We start from the raw sequence: 18,475 nt of genomic DNA, 5'->3' as shown, positions 1-18,475 counted from the left end.
CAATCTGGAATATGGCAAACATAATCTGTAACGCTCAGGTTTAATTGAAGATAAAATGGAGAATGATCCCATGAGTCTTAGTCTGACCTCTGACCACCAGCTCTGCGGAGGCCGTGACGTTGTCCACCGGCGTCTGCGCCGTACAGCTGTAATGTCCGGCGTGTTTCAGCTGGGTGTTACTGATCAACAGCTCTGAGCTGGACGTCCCAGTCTGACCATCCTGATTAACATCCTGATCAACAATTTCAGTTTAATTTCAATTAATACGTTTAATTTATGTTTGCAATATACACAAGACACCTTTTCACACCAAGAACGATAATTATAAGGATAACTATAACCATACAAATCGGACAATAGCGGCTTTCACACCAAGATTATGACGATAACGACACAGAGGAACAATATCGCTGGAATCACTTTCAAAGATTCATCCAGCAGATATCAGTATATTTTATGCAGTGCAGTTTGTGCAGTTAACGTGATAGTTATCATTACAGTTCTCGTTATAGTTACCAAAATTATAGTTGACATTATGGTTATCGTTGCAGTTCTCATAATTATTGTTATAGTTATTGCTTCATTTATCATTACAGTTATGACCATATTAGCCCAGTTCTGACAACACTCCACTGGCTCCCTATTGAACAATAAATACATTTTAAAATCTTGCTAATTTAAAGCCCTGAACGGTTTAGCACCTCAGTATTTGAATGAGCTCCTTTTACATTATAATCCTCTATGTCCGCTACGTTTTCAAAACTCAGGCAATTTGATAATACCTAGAATATCAAAATCAACTGTGGGCGGCAGATCCTTTTCCTATTTGGCGCCTAAACTCTGGAATAACCTACCTAACATTGTTCGGGAGGCAGACACACTCTTGCAGTTTAAATCTAGATTAAAGACCCATCTCTTTAACCTGGCTTACACATAACATGCTAATACACTTCTATAATTCAAATCTGTCAAAGGATTGTTAGGCTGCACTAATTAGGTAAACCGGAACTGGGAATACTTCCCATAATATCCAATGTACTCGCTACACCGTAAGAAGAATGGCATCTACGCTAATATTAGTCTCTTCCATTCTTATTCCGAGATCACCGTATCCACCAGATGCTGGTTTCATCTGGCCAGAGGAGAACTTTGCCCTGAACCAGGTTTCTCCCAAGGTTTTTTCTTAAATTCTGTCACCGATGGAGTTTTGGTTCCTTGCCACTGTCGCCTTTGGCTTTCTTAGCTGGAGACACTTGACTGATTGCACAGACACTATTGGAAGGGAGCTGAACTGGATGATGACATCACTGAATCATTAATTAACTGACTTAAGGTAAAAAATGACTGTTATTGTCTTCTTGCATTATTGACAATTTATGTTCCTGTCTGACTCTGTAAAGCTGCTGTGAAACAACCAGTATTGTATAAAAGTCTTGATTCATTAAAACTAAAACAAAATAGATGTTTGTCATCAGGAAAACAGGATTTAACATGAGGAACTGAATTCACCATTTTGCGCTCGTAATGTTCTCTGTCTCTTTCGAAGTCGATAACGTGTGTGTTGAGGGACCAGATGAAGGTGAGGTCGAGGGTGGGGTCATGTGACGTGGCACACTCCATCTTGGCGCTCTTGCCCACACTGACGTCAGTGTTGGACGGGGCCAGAGTGATCTTCGTGGCATCTGAAGAGAGACAACGATAAACTCTGACAACAAACAGACAACAAATTACTGATTCCAGCGCTTCTACTGGACACATAATTCCAGGAGAATGCCTCTCGCTTTTGCTCTGGGTGGTTGTTAGGGAGAGTGTTACTTTACAGTTTCTGAAGTGTTCTGCATGGTTGCTAGCCTAAAGTGTTGCAATGCAGTTACTAGGATGTTTTTGATTTTCATTAGGGTATTGCTAGGGTGTTGTAGTGTGTAGAGTATTCTGGGTGGTTGCTAGGGTGTTGTTACACAGTTTCTAGGGTGTTCTGGGTGGTTGCTATGCAGTTGGTAGTGTCTTTTTGGTGGTTGTTATGGTGTTACTGTGCAGTTTTTAAGGATTTATGGATGGTTGCTAGGCTAGTAGGTAGCTATGAGGTTACTATGGTGTTCTAGGTGGTTGTTGGGCATTGCTAGGATGTTTTAGGGTATTCTGGGTGGTTTTAAGGGTGTTGCTAAGATGTTCTGGATGGTTGTTAGGGTCTTAGTTTTAGTTTCTTAAATATTTTGGGTGGTTGCTAGGCTAGGAGGTAGCTATGTGGTTACTAGGATGTTCTGGGTGGTTGTAAGTGCATTGCGACGTTGTTGTAAGGTATTGTAGAATATTCTGGGTGGTTGTTAGGGTGTTGCTATGCAGTTGCTAGAATGTTCTGGGTGTTTTTTAGGGTTTTACTCTGCAGTTTCTAACGTAGTCTGTGTGCTGCAAGGCTAGGGTGTTGTTAGGTGTGTTACGGCTGGAATGTTGCTATGTGGTTGCCAGGGTGAACAGTACATTGTCTTTCTAAAGCCAACATAATAACAGCAGTAATAATTTGGGATATTCTGATGTTAGGGTTTGGTTTCTGTGTCGTACCGGTGACTGAAAGCGATCCAGAGCTGTTTGCTCGGCCTCTGTTGTTTTCTGCGAAACATGTGTATCTCCCTTCATCTGATTTAGTAATGTTCAGAAGCTCTAAACTTCCGTCTGGCCATATGAAAATTCTGCAATCATAAAAGACAGACTGAATATGAATGGCTCTGGAGAGAGCATTGACCTGTGAGATGACCTCTGTATGACCTCTGACCTGCTAGAGTTGTGGAGGAGTTCGGTTCCTTTGCTCCAGGATATGGTCGGCTGCGGTGCTGCTCTGGGTTTGCAGTCAATCACCACACGCCCGTTTTTGGCCCCAAGAAGTTTGGGTTTCACGGGATTCCACTCAAACGAAGGAGCGCCGGCTGAGATAAAACAACACATTCAGTGGAAGAACTAGCAGTGTTCCTCAAGATCTTTACAAACATTTGAGTCCTAAAGCTCAGAAACACATTTTTTCAGCAAATTGTAATATTAAACGATGAATACTCACCAAAGACCCTGAGCTCGGCGTTGGCATATATCGTGCCATGACGGTTCTCAGCAATACACTGATACATCCCAGAATCATCAAATGTCAGGTCTGTGAAATGCAACTCGTGGTTCTTGGCATACTGATGGAAGAGAGTCAATAAGAGAACAGATTCCCCCATCAGAATTTAAGACTTTCATCAGATATCATCAACATATTTCTACTGATTATCATGAGCCTCTGAAATCTATCAAAGATAACAATCCCTAAACTGGCCACTTTAGCAGGAAGGATCCATGCTTTTTATGTTCTTTATGCCAAATTCTGACCTTACCATCTGAATGTCACAGCAGAAATCAAGGCTCATCAGACCAGGCAACATTTTTCCAATCATCTATTGTCCAATTTTGGTGAGCCTGTGAGAATTGTAGCCTCTGTTTCTTGTTCTTAGCTGACAGCAGCGGCACCCGGTGTGGTCTTCTGCTGCTGTAGACCATCTGCTTCAGGGTTCAACGTGTTGTGTGTTCAGAGATGGTATTCTGCATACCTTGGTTGTAACGAGTGGTTATTTGAGTTACTGTTGCCTTTCTATCATATCTAACCATTCTCCCCATTCTCCTCTGACATCAACAAGGCATTTTCGTCCACACAACTGCCGCTCACTGTATATTTTCACTTTTTTGGACCATTTTGGACCATTTTTTTGAAAATCCTAGAGATGGTTGTGCGTGAAAATCCCAGTAGATCAGCAGTTTTTGAAATTCTCAGACCAGCCTGTCTGGCACCAACAACCATTCCACATTCAAAGTAACATAAATCCCCTTTCTTCCCCATTCTGATGCTCGGTTTGAATTTCAGCAAGTCGTCTTCACCACATCTAGATGCCTAAATGCATTTAGATTGACTGATTAGCAATTTGTGTTACCAAGCAAGTGAACAGGTGTACCAAATAAAGTGGCCGGTGAGTGTATGTATGCATGTATGTATGTATATATTCACATGCATGAAATAAAAGTTTATGAAGTCAAACGATAGCTTTATGTGCTTTACACATGAACTTGAAGTCTTTATTCATTCAAAATGTTGAAAGAATAGATCATCTTTGGCATGGTAATGCAAGTTTATGATCCAATTCGTGAACAGATGATTCTTTTGAGTAAATATTTTAAAATAATAATTTATTTTGTTTAATGAAACCAGTGGTTCACAAACTGAATAGATCTGAGGTGTGTTTCCCAAAAACATCATTAGCGAGCTGTGGTTGTTAAATATTGAATTATATTGACATTGCTTGCGACCGTGGGAAACGAGCCCTGTCAATTTTGACTCAGCGATTCTTTTGTTCCGATTGCTTCTCCATAGAGAGGCACTTAAAATTTGGTCTATTCATTAAATACATTTATTGTATAACTTGGCCAACTGTGCCAGTTGTTTTGGCTACTTTTATTATGCATTTGGTCGTAGGTAGTGGATGGTTGGTATATGGTATTGTAACGAAGAGGCTGAGGCAGAATGTGAATCCATTTGCAGGAGTTTATTAAAGGAAGATCTTACAATCAGAGTCGTGTAACCAGGCAAAGTGTCAATACCCTAAGGGCAGTTTGATCTTTCAACATACACAGGGGTTTTCCAGTAGGCAGAGACAAGTAGGCAGGCGAACAGGTCAAACACAAGCATCAGTCCAATCAAACAGTAAATCCAAAGGGGCAATCCAAGAGACGTGAATGAGGTAACAGGCAGAATCGTGAACAAACAGGCAGTCAGAATACTCACAAGGAAAACGCTTGGTAAGGCAGGTTAACTGGCAATACTTGGCAGTGAAGTGACATGCTAGCACATGTTAAATAGTCCCAAACAGGAAATGACTGTAGAAGCAGAGGGAGTGGTGAATAGTCAATACTCTGGTGAGGGCTCCCTCTGCTGGCGTGGCGTTACAGAATTCCCCTCCCTAGGAGTGCCTCCTGGCACTCGACGCGAACGTCCCAGTGGTCGAGGCGCTGGTCGATCGGGTCTGGCTCGATGGAAGTCCTCCATGAGAGATGGATCCAGAATGTCGTTGCCGGCTACCCATGTCCTCTCCTCAGGTCCATAGCCCTCCCAGTCCACAAAATATTTGAGCTGACCCCCTCTCCTTCTCGAGTCCAGTAATTCCTTGACCTTGTAAGCCGGTGCTCCATTAATGTCCAGTGGCGGCGGTGGCTCTTGAGCCTCATGATTAGGGTCAGCATCCGTGTTACCGGTTTCAGCAGTGAGACATGGAAGGAGGGAGAGATACGGTAGTTAGCAGGAAGTTCTAATTGGTACGTGACTTCATTGATTCCTCCTAGAATTTTAAAAGGGCCAACGTACCTTGGGTTGAGCTTCCTGCTTGGTAGCCGCAACTTGAGATCCCGTGTAGAGAGCCAGACCAGTTGTCCTGGTTGGTAGGAGGGATGTGGCTGATGTCGCTTGTTAGCCTGGAGTTCCTGTACTCTGACAGCTCGTTGGAGGCGGGGGTGAGCACTGTCCCATACCCTTTCGCTCCGACGAATCCAGTCATCCACAGCGGGGACTTATGATGGTTCGCCAGACCACAGGAACATTGGGGTGTTGGTATCCAAGGACACATTGGAAAGGGGTCAGACCTGTTGAGGAGTGAGTCAGTGAGTTCTGTGCATACTCTGATACTCTACTCCATAGTTCCTGAAAACGTGTTGGAACATAGCCTGTGCCGTCTCCATGGCGGTGGGGAGTCCTTTCAAGGGGACTAACCGGCAGGACTTGGAGAATCTGTCAATGATAACAAGGATTGTCGTGAAACCATGGGACAGTGGTAAGTCAGTAACAAAGTCTATTGATAGGTGAGACCAGGGATGTTGTGGAATGGGCAGAGATTGCAGGAGTCCAGAGGGTAATTCCTTGGGGGTCTTAGATTGGACACAAACCTGACAAGCTTTGACGTGATTAGTGACGTCCTTGGACATTGAAGGCCACCAGATTGAGTTACGTACCAGGTGTAGAGTGCGGGAGATACCTAGGTGGCCGGAGCTGACTGAGGAGTAGACCCACTGAATGACTCTGGGGCGCAGACTTTGTGGAACGTAATGGAGGTTAGGAGGGCAGTTGGTAAGAGCTCACGTTGGATCTCCTCCATGATATCCCAAGTAATTGGGGCAATGATTAGCAATGGAGGAAGAATGTATTCTGGGGTTTTGTTGTCCATGAGGAGATCATATTGCCTGGATAGAGCATCTGCCTTACTGTTTTAACTTCCTGGGCGATAAGTCACTGAGAATTGGAAGCGTGTGAAGAAGAGGGACCATCGAGCTTGGCGAGGGTTGAGTCGTTTTGCGTGGACTGCTCCCTCGAACCAGTGCCTCCATTGCTCTATCGCTGCTTTCATAGATAGGAGTTCCTTATTCCCTACATCGTAGTTTTGTTCGGCTGCCGTTAAATTCCTGGAAAAGAATGCACAAGGGTACAGTTTACACAGTTGACCATGGCGCTGCAAGAGTACGGCCCCAATGCCTGAGTCCGAGGCATCTACTTCCACGATGAATGGTAAGTTGGGGTCAGGGTGCTTGAGTATAGGAGCTGTGGTAAATTTAACTTTTAAGATATTAAATGCTTGAGTAGCTTCCTCACTCCACCTGAGCTTGGAAGGTTTCCCCTTGAGGAGTGGTGCTGCAACCATGCTGTAATTTCTAATGAACCTTCTGTAAAAGTTTGCAAATCCCAGGAATCTCTGAAGTTCCCTGACCGTGGAAGGTTGGGGCCATTCTGTTACTGCATTGACCTTGGCCTCGTCCATCTTAACGCCTTGATGACTAATGTGATAACCCAGGAATGATGTCTGCTTGACGTGAAACTCACATTTCTCTGCCTTGACGTACAGGTGATTCTTCAGGAGCCGAGTGAGGACGGTCTTGACATGGTCAATGTGTTCTGCCTCAGACTTGGAGTAGATGAGAATGTCATCAATGTAGGCAATTACGTACTGGTTAAGCAGGTCCCGGAAGATTTCATTTATGAAGGACAGGAAGACAGCGGGTGCGTTGGCAAGTCCATACGGCATGACCTGATACTCATAGTGCCCTCTAGTGGTGAGGAAGTCAGTTTTCCACTCGTCGCCCTCCTTGATGCGAATGAGGTTGTATGCACTTCGTAAGTCTAGTTTGGTGTAAATCCTTGCTTCACGGAGCTATTCCAGAGCTGAAGGGACCAATGGCAAAGGGTAACAGAATTTTATTGTGACGTTGTTTAATCCCCGATAATCAATACAGGGCCTGAGTCCTCCATCCTTTTTCTCCACAAAGAAGAACCCTGGTGCAGCTGGAGAAGTGGAAGGTCGGATGAGTCCTGAACTCAGGGCCTCCTCAATATAATCCTCCATGGCTTGGGATTCTGTGCGAGATAAGGGATAAACACGACTCTTGGGGGGCATTGCATTGGGGAGTAAATCAATACTACAGTCCCAGGGACGATTAGGTGGTAGCTGCGTTGCCTTAGTTTTGCTAAAGACCTCTGCTAGGTCATCGTAACAGTGGGGAATATTGACAGTCTTAGTACTCGAAGGACTTTCAACACTAGTGATACAGCAAGGCTGGGGAACTGACGAGAAACAGTGACTTTCACAAAAGGCTGACCACTTGGTCAACTCACCCTGATGCCAGGACTGGACGGGGTCGTGAATGGACAGCCATGGGAATCCGAGGATGACTTCATGCTTAGGAGAGTTAACGACATAGAAGGATATGGACTCCTGGTGAAATAACCCCACTTGCAATGTAAGTTTCTTGGTTTGTTGAATTATTCCAGTTCCGATTGCTGTGTTGTTGATGGTTTTGATCTTAATGGATGGGTTACATGGTTGGATGGGTAAGTTATACTTCTTGACGATATCTTCATGAATGAGATTTAATGCAGCTCTAGAGTCGATCATTGCTGTCAATGAGATGGACAGTTCTTCAGTTTTCAAGGTAAGGGGAAGTTTGAAGGATTGATTATTTGGTATTGACAAGTGTTCCATATTTACCAAAATGGGCTTCTGGGCCTTGTGTGGACATCTCTGGCAATGATGGGCTGGTTCACCGCAGTAGAAACAGAGATGGCGATGGCATCGCCGTGCTTGTTCACTTTCCGAAAGTTTGGTAAAGTTGACTTGCATGGGTTCTTCGGGCGTTATAGTTTTAATTACAGTTGGGATAACAGGCGGGATTGCCTTCACATACCTTCCTCGCGGAGTCTGTCTCATCAAATTATCCATCTTGATTGCAAGCGTGACGAAGTCAGTAAACTATGAATTTTCTCCTTTACATACTAGCTCTGCCTGGAGATCCGTGTTGAGGCTTCTCTGGAATACAGCTTTTAGAGAAACACCATTCCACCTACTCTGAGCAGCGAGTTTGCGAAACAAGATGGCGTATTCTGCGGCTGTTCTGTTTCCTTGCGACATTTGCAGAAGTTGAGTTGATATATCCTTGCCCCCTGCGGGATATTCAAACACTTCTCAAAGTTGTTGAGGAAATAGTCTAAGGATCGTCTGAATCTCAGTATCCCAAACAGCTGCAGCCCAGTCAATCGCCTTCCCAGACAGCAATGAAAGCACATTTCTTTTCGTCAGAGTTAAACTTGTCTTTCTGATTGTCGAAATAAATCTTCACTTGACGAACAAAGCCCCGACATCTATCAGCTGAACCATCAAATTTATCAGGTAGTGCAAAACTCACCGCTCTAGGCGTGGTTGATGGAAGTGACTGGAAGTAGCTCGTAAAGTGCTCGTTGACTGCTTGAAGTTTACTCAACTGATCTTGATACCTCTTTAAGACTTCACTTTGATAAGCGAACGCGCTTGCATGTTAGTAACTTCTGCTGGATTCAGTTGAGGCGAAGTATTCTGTAACGAAGAGGCTGAAGCAGAATGTGAATCCATTTGCAGGAGTTTATTAAAGGAAGATCGTACAATCAGAGTCGTGTAACCAGGAAAAGTGTCAATACCGTAAGGGCAGTCCGATCTTTCAACATACACAGGGGTTTTCCAGTAGGCAGAGACGAGTTGGCAGGCGAACAGGTCAAACACAAACATCAGTCCAATCAAACAGTAAATCCAAAGGGGCAATCCAAGAGACGTGAACGAGGTAACAGGCAGAATCGTGAACAAACAGGCAGTCAGAATACTCACAAGGAAAACACTTGGTAAGGCAGGTTAACTGGCAATACTTCGCAGTAAAGTGACATGCTAGCACATGTTAAATAGTCCCAAACAGGAAATGACTGTAGAAGCAGAGGGAGTGGTGAACAGTCAATACTCCGGTGAGGGCTCCCTCTGCTGGCGTGGCGTTACAGGTATATGGTATGTATATATATATATATATATATATATATATATATATATATATGTGTGTGTGTGTGTGTGTGTGTGTGTGTGTGTGTGTGTGCGTGTTTGTGTTTGTATATAATTCATACAAGTCAAATAAATAAATATAATGCAAAAAGTATAAATAAATTGGTAACACTTTACAATAAGGTACTTTAGTTAACATGAACTAAGCATGAACAATACTTCTATAGCATTTATTAATCTTAGTTTATGTTAATTTCAACATTTCCTAATACATTATTAAAATCAAAAGTTGTACGAGTTAACATTAGTTAATGCACTTTGAATTAACATGAATTAACAGTGAACAACTGTATTGTCTTTAACTAACATGAACAAAGATTAATAAATACTGTAATAAATGTATTGTTCATTGTTTGTTGATGTTTATTAATGCATTAACCAACATTAAATAATCAAACCTTATTGTAAAGTGTTACCAATAAATTATTTAATGCAAATATGTATATATGAAAATTTATTTGTTTAATTAATTTCATTAGATAACATAAATAAAAATCAAAACTTAATAATAATAAAAAAATACTAGAAAATCATAAAATGACACAAAACAATTTGTCCTACAAGCTAAATTAATATTGCAGTACAAATTTATTTTCCTTATAATTAATAAAAAAAAACAAACAAATCAATATTTATTTTGACTAAAGACTGTATGGCATCATTATACTGTTAGAAGTCATGTTTGATTTGCATTCTGTGGCTCTTCCTGTGATATCCACTGTAAACACACTTCAGGTGTTTGGATCAGCACCATCTGGTGTCATGACTGTTATGTAACCAGAAGCATGATGGGAAGGCCTCGCTCCAGATGGGATCCCAGCCAGCAGTCCGGCCGCCTCACAACACGCTCATTCATTACGCTGACCTGCTGGATCTATTTACATGCACTGCTGGAGTGGAGGAGTTTTATCATGTATTTGAAAAACTGTGGCCTGCGGGTGTCGCTGTTGGACAGTGTTTTCTCTACTTCCTGTTGGCCTTCTGTAGCAAATCGTAGCTCCGTGTAGCTGTTTTTATTTTATTTTTTCTCTAGAATCTTTTTCTTACTATCACTCTCTGTTTTTTAAAGTGGTAAAATATAACTTAATTCACACCATATTTCTGATATTATCGATCAATCTTATCAGATTAACTTTGATCGTTCACTTTTATTTTATATCCGTGAGTGCAGTACACCTGCAAAGCGTTAGCACTCATTAGCTTGTCATTAGCGTTTTCATTCGAACCCATCGCTGTTTTTCTTTTCTCCTCTCCTCTCTCTCGCTCCAGTTTTTCACAAGTTCATCAAACAACCGCAGTAAGAATATTTCATCAAGCACGGTGAGTAATGGCTTCTCCTGTTATTGTTACTTGCACCTCTTGCCACATGTACAGTTTATCTATCTCTGTCGCTGATGAGGGATTCACATGTGATAAATGCATGGAAATAGTTAGGTTGACAGAGAAGATTTCAGAATTTGAGACACGCATCCAAACTTTAATTGAGGACAGTAAGAATGTTAGGGTTCTAGATACGGCTTTGGATGCGTCTAGCTCAGGGATTCCTGTACATTGTTCGGTTCCGGCAACAGAGCCCCTGCAGCAGTGCAACTGGGTGACGGTGAGGCAGCGTAGTCGTGGGTCAAAACACCGCTCTTCTGTTCTGATCAAAACATTAAACAGGTTCTCCCCACTCAGTGATGCACCCACTGAGAAACCTGATGAAAGTGCTCTAGTTATTGGTGATTCTATTGTACGGAACGTGAATATAGAGACTCCAGCCACCATAGTCAAATGTTTACCGGGAGCCAGAGCGCCTGACATCTTGGCAAATTTAAAAGTGCTGGCTAATGCTAAATGTAAATACAGTAAGATTGTTATTCATGCCGGCGCTAATGATGTTCGACATCGCCAGTCGGAGATCACTAAAAATAACATTAAAGAGGTGTGTGAACTTGCAAGCACGATGTCAGACACTGTAATATGCTCTGGTCCGCTCCCTGCTTATCGTGGTGATGAGATGCATAGCAGATTGTCATCACTCAATGGCTGGATGTCTAAGTGGTGCCCACAGAATAACATAGGTTTCATAGACAATTGGACGAGCTTTTGGGGCAGACCTGACCTGTTTAAAAGAGATGGTCTTCATCCCTCCTGGGGTGGCACCACTCTTCTCTCTAGAAATATGGCAAATAGTCTTTATACTTGACTAACTGGGGCCCAGGTCAGGAAGCAGACAGACTGGCTAAACCGACCGTCTGCTAGCTGCCTCCCGTCACAGAGTTCAGTTAATTCTCAGCACATAGAGACTTTTTCACCTAGATATCACACTATAGAGACTGTGTCTGTTCCCCGAACTAGAAAATACAAAAAACGTCCAAACCAAGTTAAGATTAACAATTTAATTGAGGTTCAACAAATAAAAAACAGAAGCAATATGGATAAACAAATGATAAAGCTTGGCTTATTGAATATCAGATCCCTTTCTACGAAAACACTTTTTGTAAATAATATGATCACTGATCATAATATAGATTTACTCTGTTTGACAGAAACCTGGCTAAAACCTGATGATTACATTATTTTAAATGAGTCCACCCCCCAAGATCACTGTTATAAACATGAGCCACGTCTAAAAGGCAAAGTTGGAGGTGTTGCTTCAATTTTTAACAACGTTTTCAGGATTTCTCAGAGGGCAGGCTTCAAGTATAACTCATTTGAAGTAATGGTGCTTCATATAACATTATCCAGAGAAACAAATGTTAATGATAAATCCCCTGTTATGTTTGTATTGGCTACTGTATACAGGCCACCAGGGCACCATACAGACTTTATTAAAGAATTTGGTGACTTTACATCCGAGTTATTTCTGGCTGTAGATAAAGTTTTAATAGTTGGTTATTTTAATATCCATGTTGATAATGAAAAAGATGCATTGGGATCAGCATTTATAGACATTCTGAACTCTATTGGTGTTAGACAACACGTTTCAGAACCTACTCATTGTCGAAATCATACTCTAGATTTAATATTGTCACATGGAATTGATGTTGATGGTGTTGAAATTATTCAGCCAAGTGATGATATCTCAGATCATTATTTAGTTCTGTGCAAACTTCATATAGCCAAAATTGTAAATTCTACTTCTTGTTACAAGTATAGAAGAACCATCACTTCTAACACAAAAGACTGCTTTTTAAGTTATCTTCCTGATGTAACCAAATTCCTTAGCATATCCAAAACCTCAGAACAACTTGATGATGTAACAGAAACTATGGACTCTCTCTTTTCTAGCACTTTAAATAAAGTTGCTCCTTTACGCTTAAGGAAGGTTAAGGAAAACAGTTTGACACCATGGTATAATGAGCATACTCGCACCCTAAAGAGAGCAGCCCGAAAAATGGAGCGCAGCTGGAGGAAAACAAAACTAGAGGTATTTCGTATTGCTTGGCATGAAAGTAACATATCCTACAGAAAAGCATTAAAAACTGCTAGTTCCGATTACTTTTCTTCTCTTTTAGAAGAAAACAAACATAACCCCAGGTATTTATTCAATACAGCGGCTAAATTAACGAAAAATAAAGCCTCAACAAGTGTTGACATTTCCCAACACCAAAGCAAGAATGACTTTATGAACTACTTTACTTCTAAAATCGATACTATTAGAGATAAAATTGCAACCATTCAGCCGTCAGCTACAGTATCACATCAGACAGTGCACTATAGACCCCCTGAGGAGCAGTTCCACTCATTCTCTACCATAGGAGAGGAAGAATTGTATTAACTTGTTAAATCATCTAAACCAACAACATGTTTGTTAGACCCTATACCATCTAAGCTCCTAAAAGAGGTGCTTCCAGAAGTCATAGATCCTCTTCTGACTATTATTAATTCCTCATTGTCATTAGAATATGTCCCCAAAACCTTCAAACTGGCTGTTATTAAGACTCTCATCAAAAAACCACAACTTGACCCCAAAGAACTAGTTAATTATAGACCAATCTTGAATTTCCCTTTTCTGCACAAGATACTAGAAAAGGTGGTATCCTCACGATTATATTCCTTCTTAGAGAAAAATGGTATATGTGAGGATTTCCAGTCAGGATTTAGACCGTATCATAGTACTGAGACTGCTCTCCTTAGAGTTACAAATGATCTGCTCTTATCATCTGATCATGAGTGTATCTCTCTATTAGTTTTATTGGATCTTAGTGCTGCGTTTGACACAATTGACCACAACATTCTTTTGCATAGACTTGAACACTTTGTTGGCATTAATGGAAGTGCATTAGCATGGTTTAAATCATACTTATATGACCGCCATCAGTTCGTAGCAGTGAATGAAGATGTATCCTATCGATCACAAGTGCAGTATGGAGTACCTCAAGGCTCAATACTAGGGCCGCTACTCTTCACGCTTTATATGTTACCCTTGGGAGATATCATCAGGAAACATGGTGTTAGCTTTCACTGTTATGCTGATGATACTCAGCTCTATTTTTCTTCGCGGCCCGGTGAAACACACCAATTTGAAAAACTAATGGATTGCATAGTCGATATAAAAAACTGGATGATGAGTAATTTCTTACTGCTAAATTCTGAAAAAAACAGAGGTGTTAATTATAGGACCTAAAAACTCAGCTTGTAATAACCTAGAACACTGTCTAAGACTTGATGGTTGCTCTGTCAATTATTCGTCATCAGTTAGGAACCTAGGTGTGCTATTTGATCGCAATCTTTCCTTAGAAAGCCATGTTTCTTGCATTTGTAAAACTGCATTTTTCCATCTCAAAAATATATCTAAATTACGGCCTATGCTCTCAATGTCAAATGCAGAAATGTTAATCCATGCATTTATGACCTCAAAGTTAGATTACTGTAATGCTTTATTGGGTGGCTGTTCTGCACGCTTAGTAAACAAACTACAGCTAGTCCAAAATGCAGCAGCAAGAGTTTTTACTAGAACCAGGAAGTCTGACCATATTAGCCCGGTCCTGTCAACACTGCACTGGCTCCCTATCAAACATCGTATAGATTTTAAAATATTGCTTATTACTTATAAAGCCCTGAATGGTTTAGCACCTCAGTATTTGAATGAGCTCCTTTTACATTATAATCCTCTACGTCCGCTACGTTCTCAAAACTCAGGCAATTTGATAATACCTAGAATATCAAAATCAACTGCTGGTGGCAGATCCTTTTCCTATTTGGCGCCTAAACTCTGGAATAACCTACCTAACATTGTTCGGGAGGCAGACACACTCTTGCAGTTTAAATCTAGATTAAAGACCCATCTCTTTAACCTGGCTTACACATAACACACTAATATGCTTTTAATATCCAAATCCGTTAAAGGATTTTGAGGCTGCATTAATTAGGTAAACCGGAACCGGGAACACTTCCCATAACACCCGATGTACTTGCTACATCATTAGAAGAATGACATCTACGCTAATATTTGTCTGTTTCTCTCTTATTCCGAGGTCACCGTGGCCACCAGATCCAGTCTGTGTCCAAATCAGAGGGTCACTGCAGTCACCCGGATCCAGTACGTATCCAGACCAGATGCTGGATCAGCACCTAGAAAGGACCTCTACATCCCTGAAAGACAGTGGAGACCAGGACAACTAGAGCCCCAGATACAGATCCCCTGTAAAGACCTTGTCTCAGAGGAGCACCAGGACAAGACCACAGGAAACAGATGATTCTTCTGCACAATCTGACTTTGCTGCAGTCTGGAATTGAACTACTGGTTTTGTCTGGTCAGAGGAGAACTGGCCCCCCAATTGAGCCTGGTTTCTCCCAAGGTTTTTTCTCCATTCTGTCACCGATGGAGTTTCGGTTCCTTGCCGCTGTCGCCTCTGGCTTGCTTAGTTGGGGACACTTCATCTACAGCGATATCGTTGACTTGATTGCAAATAAATGCACAGACACTATTTAACTGAACAGAGATGACATCACTGAATCCAATGATGAACTGCCTTTAACTGTCATTTTGCATTATTGACATTGTTTTCCTAATGAATGTTGTTCAGTTGCTTTGACGCAATGTATTTTGTTTAAAGCGCTATATAAATAAATGTGACTTTACTGACTGGGACAATGTTCTATATTTTTACTAACATCAAAAGACAATGGCATTCCTGTAGCTCAAAGAGTACAGCATGACACTAGAAACATGAACTGATTGAAAATATATAACTCTGAAAGTAAAAACAGTCACTTTGAATAAAAGCACCTGACAAATGCAGATTTATTTTTAGTTGATCTTATTTTAAATGTTTGAATTTGTGTGGAATTAATGAATATGAATCAGATGTCAGCGGTACCATTCGTCCGTTCTTCAGGAAGTGCACGTGGGGTTTGGGTTTCCCGCTGGCCAGACAGGACATGATGTAATCACCTCCAATGTCTCTCTCTGCGCTGCTGATCTTCTCCACCCATTCAGGAGCACCTGTGAAAACACAAACATGATGAAGTCTTGTTTTAGTATCATTTAGTAATATTTTGTTATATATTAGTTATTTTAGTGCATCAAGTTAAACTTAATAAAAAAAATGAAAAATACCGTGTAGGTAGCTAGAAAAAAGGGGTTTAATACTTTATTTCTATTATTGTTTATTTAAATTAATTTGCCATCTGCATACAGCTCAGATTAGCCAATATGGCGCTATGCTGATTTGGAGAGACGCAGAGGAGGGGAATTGTTGAATAATGTCATTTTTGTTATCTTTGTGTACTCTCGTCGCTTCATAACGTCACAGTTGAACCACTGATGGCAGATGGACTATCCTGACGATGCTTTTCATACTTTCCTGGACCTGGACACTGTTATTTATTTGGCAGTCTATGGGACAGTCTCAAGCCTTCTGGTTTTCATCCAAAATATCTTAAATTGTGTTCCAAAGACGAATGAAGCTTTTACAGGTTTGGAATGACATGATGGTAAGTGCTTAAATGTTTATTTTGGGGTGGAGTATCCCTTTAATGCCTTATTCTGCATGACCATATTTTAGATCTCTTAATCCTACCCCATACCTAAACAACTACCTTACTAATTATTACTAAGCAGCAACTTAGGAATTTATTGAGGCAATAATCAGAGTTAATAGTCAATAGTGAGAATTGGTCCCCAAACTAATGTGTGACTGTTATTCTTGTGTTTTTGAGGGATCCTATTACTTACACACACTCTACTATCCAGAATAAACCTGTAGGAATATGGCATTGCTCTTCTCAGCAATGTCTTGCTGTGGTGTGTTCATGAGGTCATGTGACTCTCACCTTCCACATACAGATGCACATTGTGTCTGTCTTTGTCTTTGGAATTGTCGGCTTCGCAATCGTACAAACCCTCGTCCTTGTACTGGATGTCATAGAGGTGGAGGAGACTTCCTGCCATACTGATGTTATGACGATGGACCGGCAGATCGCCATCCACCTTCTTCCATCGGATCTGAGGGATGGGGCTGAACACACGCACACAATATATAACATGGTAAGAACCACTTGTTAAACACAATCAATGATACAAACTGTATCAACTGCATCAAAATGCAATTTATCATAGGAATAAAATGTTGTAGAATTTATTTTAAAAAACAAATATGAACAAACCCCTCAGTAAAAACCTACAGGATATAGAGAGGAGTGCTGCTGAAGTGGAGGAAAAAAAACTCTTTAAAGGTGCCATAGAATATGTATTAATAAATTGTTCTCTGATGTCCTCGGAGTGTGTTTATTAAGTTTTATCTCAAAATACAGCACAGAAAATGTTTTATAGCTTGTTGAAATTGCCACTTTTAGGGTATGAGCCAAAATGCACTGTTATTTGTGTTTGTCCCCTTTAAATATATATCTCAGCTATATAACTCAATGAGAGCAGATGAAACTTCTAAATTATCTAAGCTAACAGAGTGTGTTAAAAATGTGAAAGATTGGATGACCAATAATTTTCTCCAATTAAATTCGGATAAGACAGAGATATTAATTATTGGACCAAAAACAGTACACAGAATCTTGTAGATTACAATCTGCAGCTAGACGGATGTACTGTTACTTCCTCTACAGTCAGAAATCTGGGTGTTATATTGGACAGCAACTTGTCTTTTGAAAATTATATTTCCCATGTTACAAAAACTGCATTCTTCCATCTTAGAAACATTGCCAAGCTACGAAACATGTTATCTGTTTCTGATGCAGAAAAGCTAGTTCATGCTTTCATGACCTCTAGACTGGACTATTGTAATGCACTTCTAGGTGGTTGTCCTGCTTCGTCAATAAACAAGCTACAGGTCGTCCAAAATGCAGCAGCTAGAGTCCTTACCAGGTCAAGAAAATATGATCATATTACCCCAATTTTACAGCCTCTGCACTTGCTACCTATTAAAGGCACAATATGTAATTTTTCTGCTTTAAAAATAGCAGAAATCACTATATCTATGTTATATATTTTTTTAGTTGTGTACTTACATTATCCCGACAGTTTCCACAAACTTTCAAATCTGGAGAAAATTATAGTTTAATTAGAAGACACGGCACGTTTCTTTATTTCCGTTTTGTCGCCCGTCTATGACGTCATATAACCTTTGACCCCTCTAGTTTATCTAACTTCCTGCGGAACCCGGCGGAACGCCAAATACAAAGGTGAACAGAAGAGTCCTGGCAAGATGGCGGATAGGGTGCATCGTATGTTGTGAGCTCTCGAGGACTGTCCCAGTTTTTTTTTTTTCATGTTACACTTTCCAGTTGCTATAATGTGTTCCTTTTGAAGTTGAATATATTAAGAATCTGAAAAACAAAAGAAAATAAGGTGCACCATGACTACAAAAAAGAATCTTGCTTCATGCCGCAGTAACGACGTAATTGATGGCCATGAGTATGCTACGAGGATGGAAGTTTCCACTGAGAATACTAAAAGAAAAGATCCTTTCTCGCCGGTAAAGAATGCACCAACAGTTAAGAGGAAGGATACGGGGACAGAAGGGAAAGAAGGAATGAATGCAGTCTTAGAAGCGATAAAGCAGCTAACGGATAAGGTGGACATACTAGGTACTCAGCTACAACAGAATTCCATCATGTTAACA

General features: G+C 40.9%; 1 protein-coding gene across 2 annotated transcripts in view; it reads right to left on the bottom strand.

Annotated features, from left to right (window-relative positions):
* Positions 1 to 18,475, bottom strand: part of LOC132133041 (contactin-1a-like) — a 148,130-nt gene that overhangs the window by 26,524 nt on the left and 103,131 nt on the right. For both annotated transcript variants that reach the window (XM_059545705.1, XM_059545706.1), the window contains exons 9-15: positions 16,674 to 16,858; positions 15,719 to 15,843; positions 3,050 to 3,170; positions 2,771 to 2,921; positions 2,560 to 2,687; positions 1,510 to 1,682; positions 88 to 232 (exon numbers count right to left, since the gene is read on the bottom strand). In XM_059545705.1, the coding sequence (XP_059401688.1) occupies positions 88 to 232; positions 1,510 to 1,682; positions 2,560 to 2,687; positions 2,771 to 2,921; positions 3,050 to 3,170; positions 15,719 to 15,843; positions 16,674 to 16,858 (1,028 nt within the window). The remainder of the gene's footprint in view (positions 1 to 87; positions 233 to 1,509; positions 1,683 to 2,559; positions 2,688 to 2,770; positions 2,922 to 3,049; positions 3,171 to 15,718; positions 15,844 to 16,673; positions 16,859 to 18,475) is intronic.

Source organism: Carassius carassius, chromosome 50 (genome assembly GCF_963082965.1).
Source record: "Carassius carassius chromosome 50, fCarCar2.1, whole genome shotgun sequence".
In the NCBI taxonomy this organism is placed as follows: domain Eukaryota; kingdom Metazoa; phylum Chordata; class Actinopteri; order Cypriniformes; family Cyprinidae; genus Carassius; species Carassius carassius.
The sequence above is the reverse complement of the archived record's forward strand: the minus strand, read 5'-3'. Positions and strand labels throughout refer to the sequence as shown.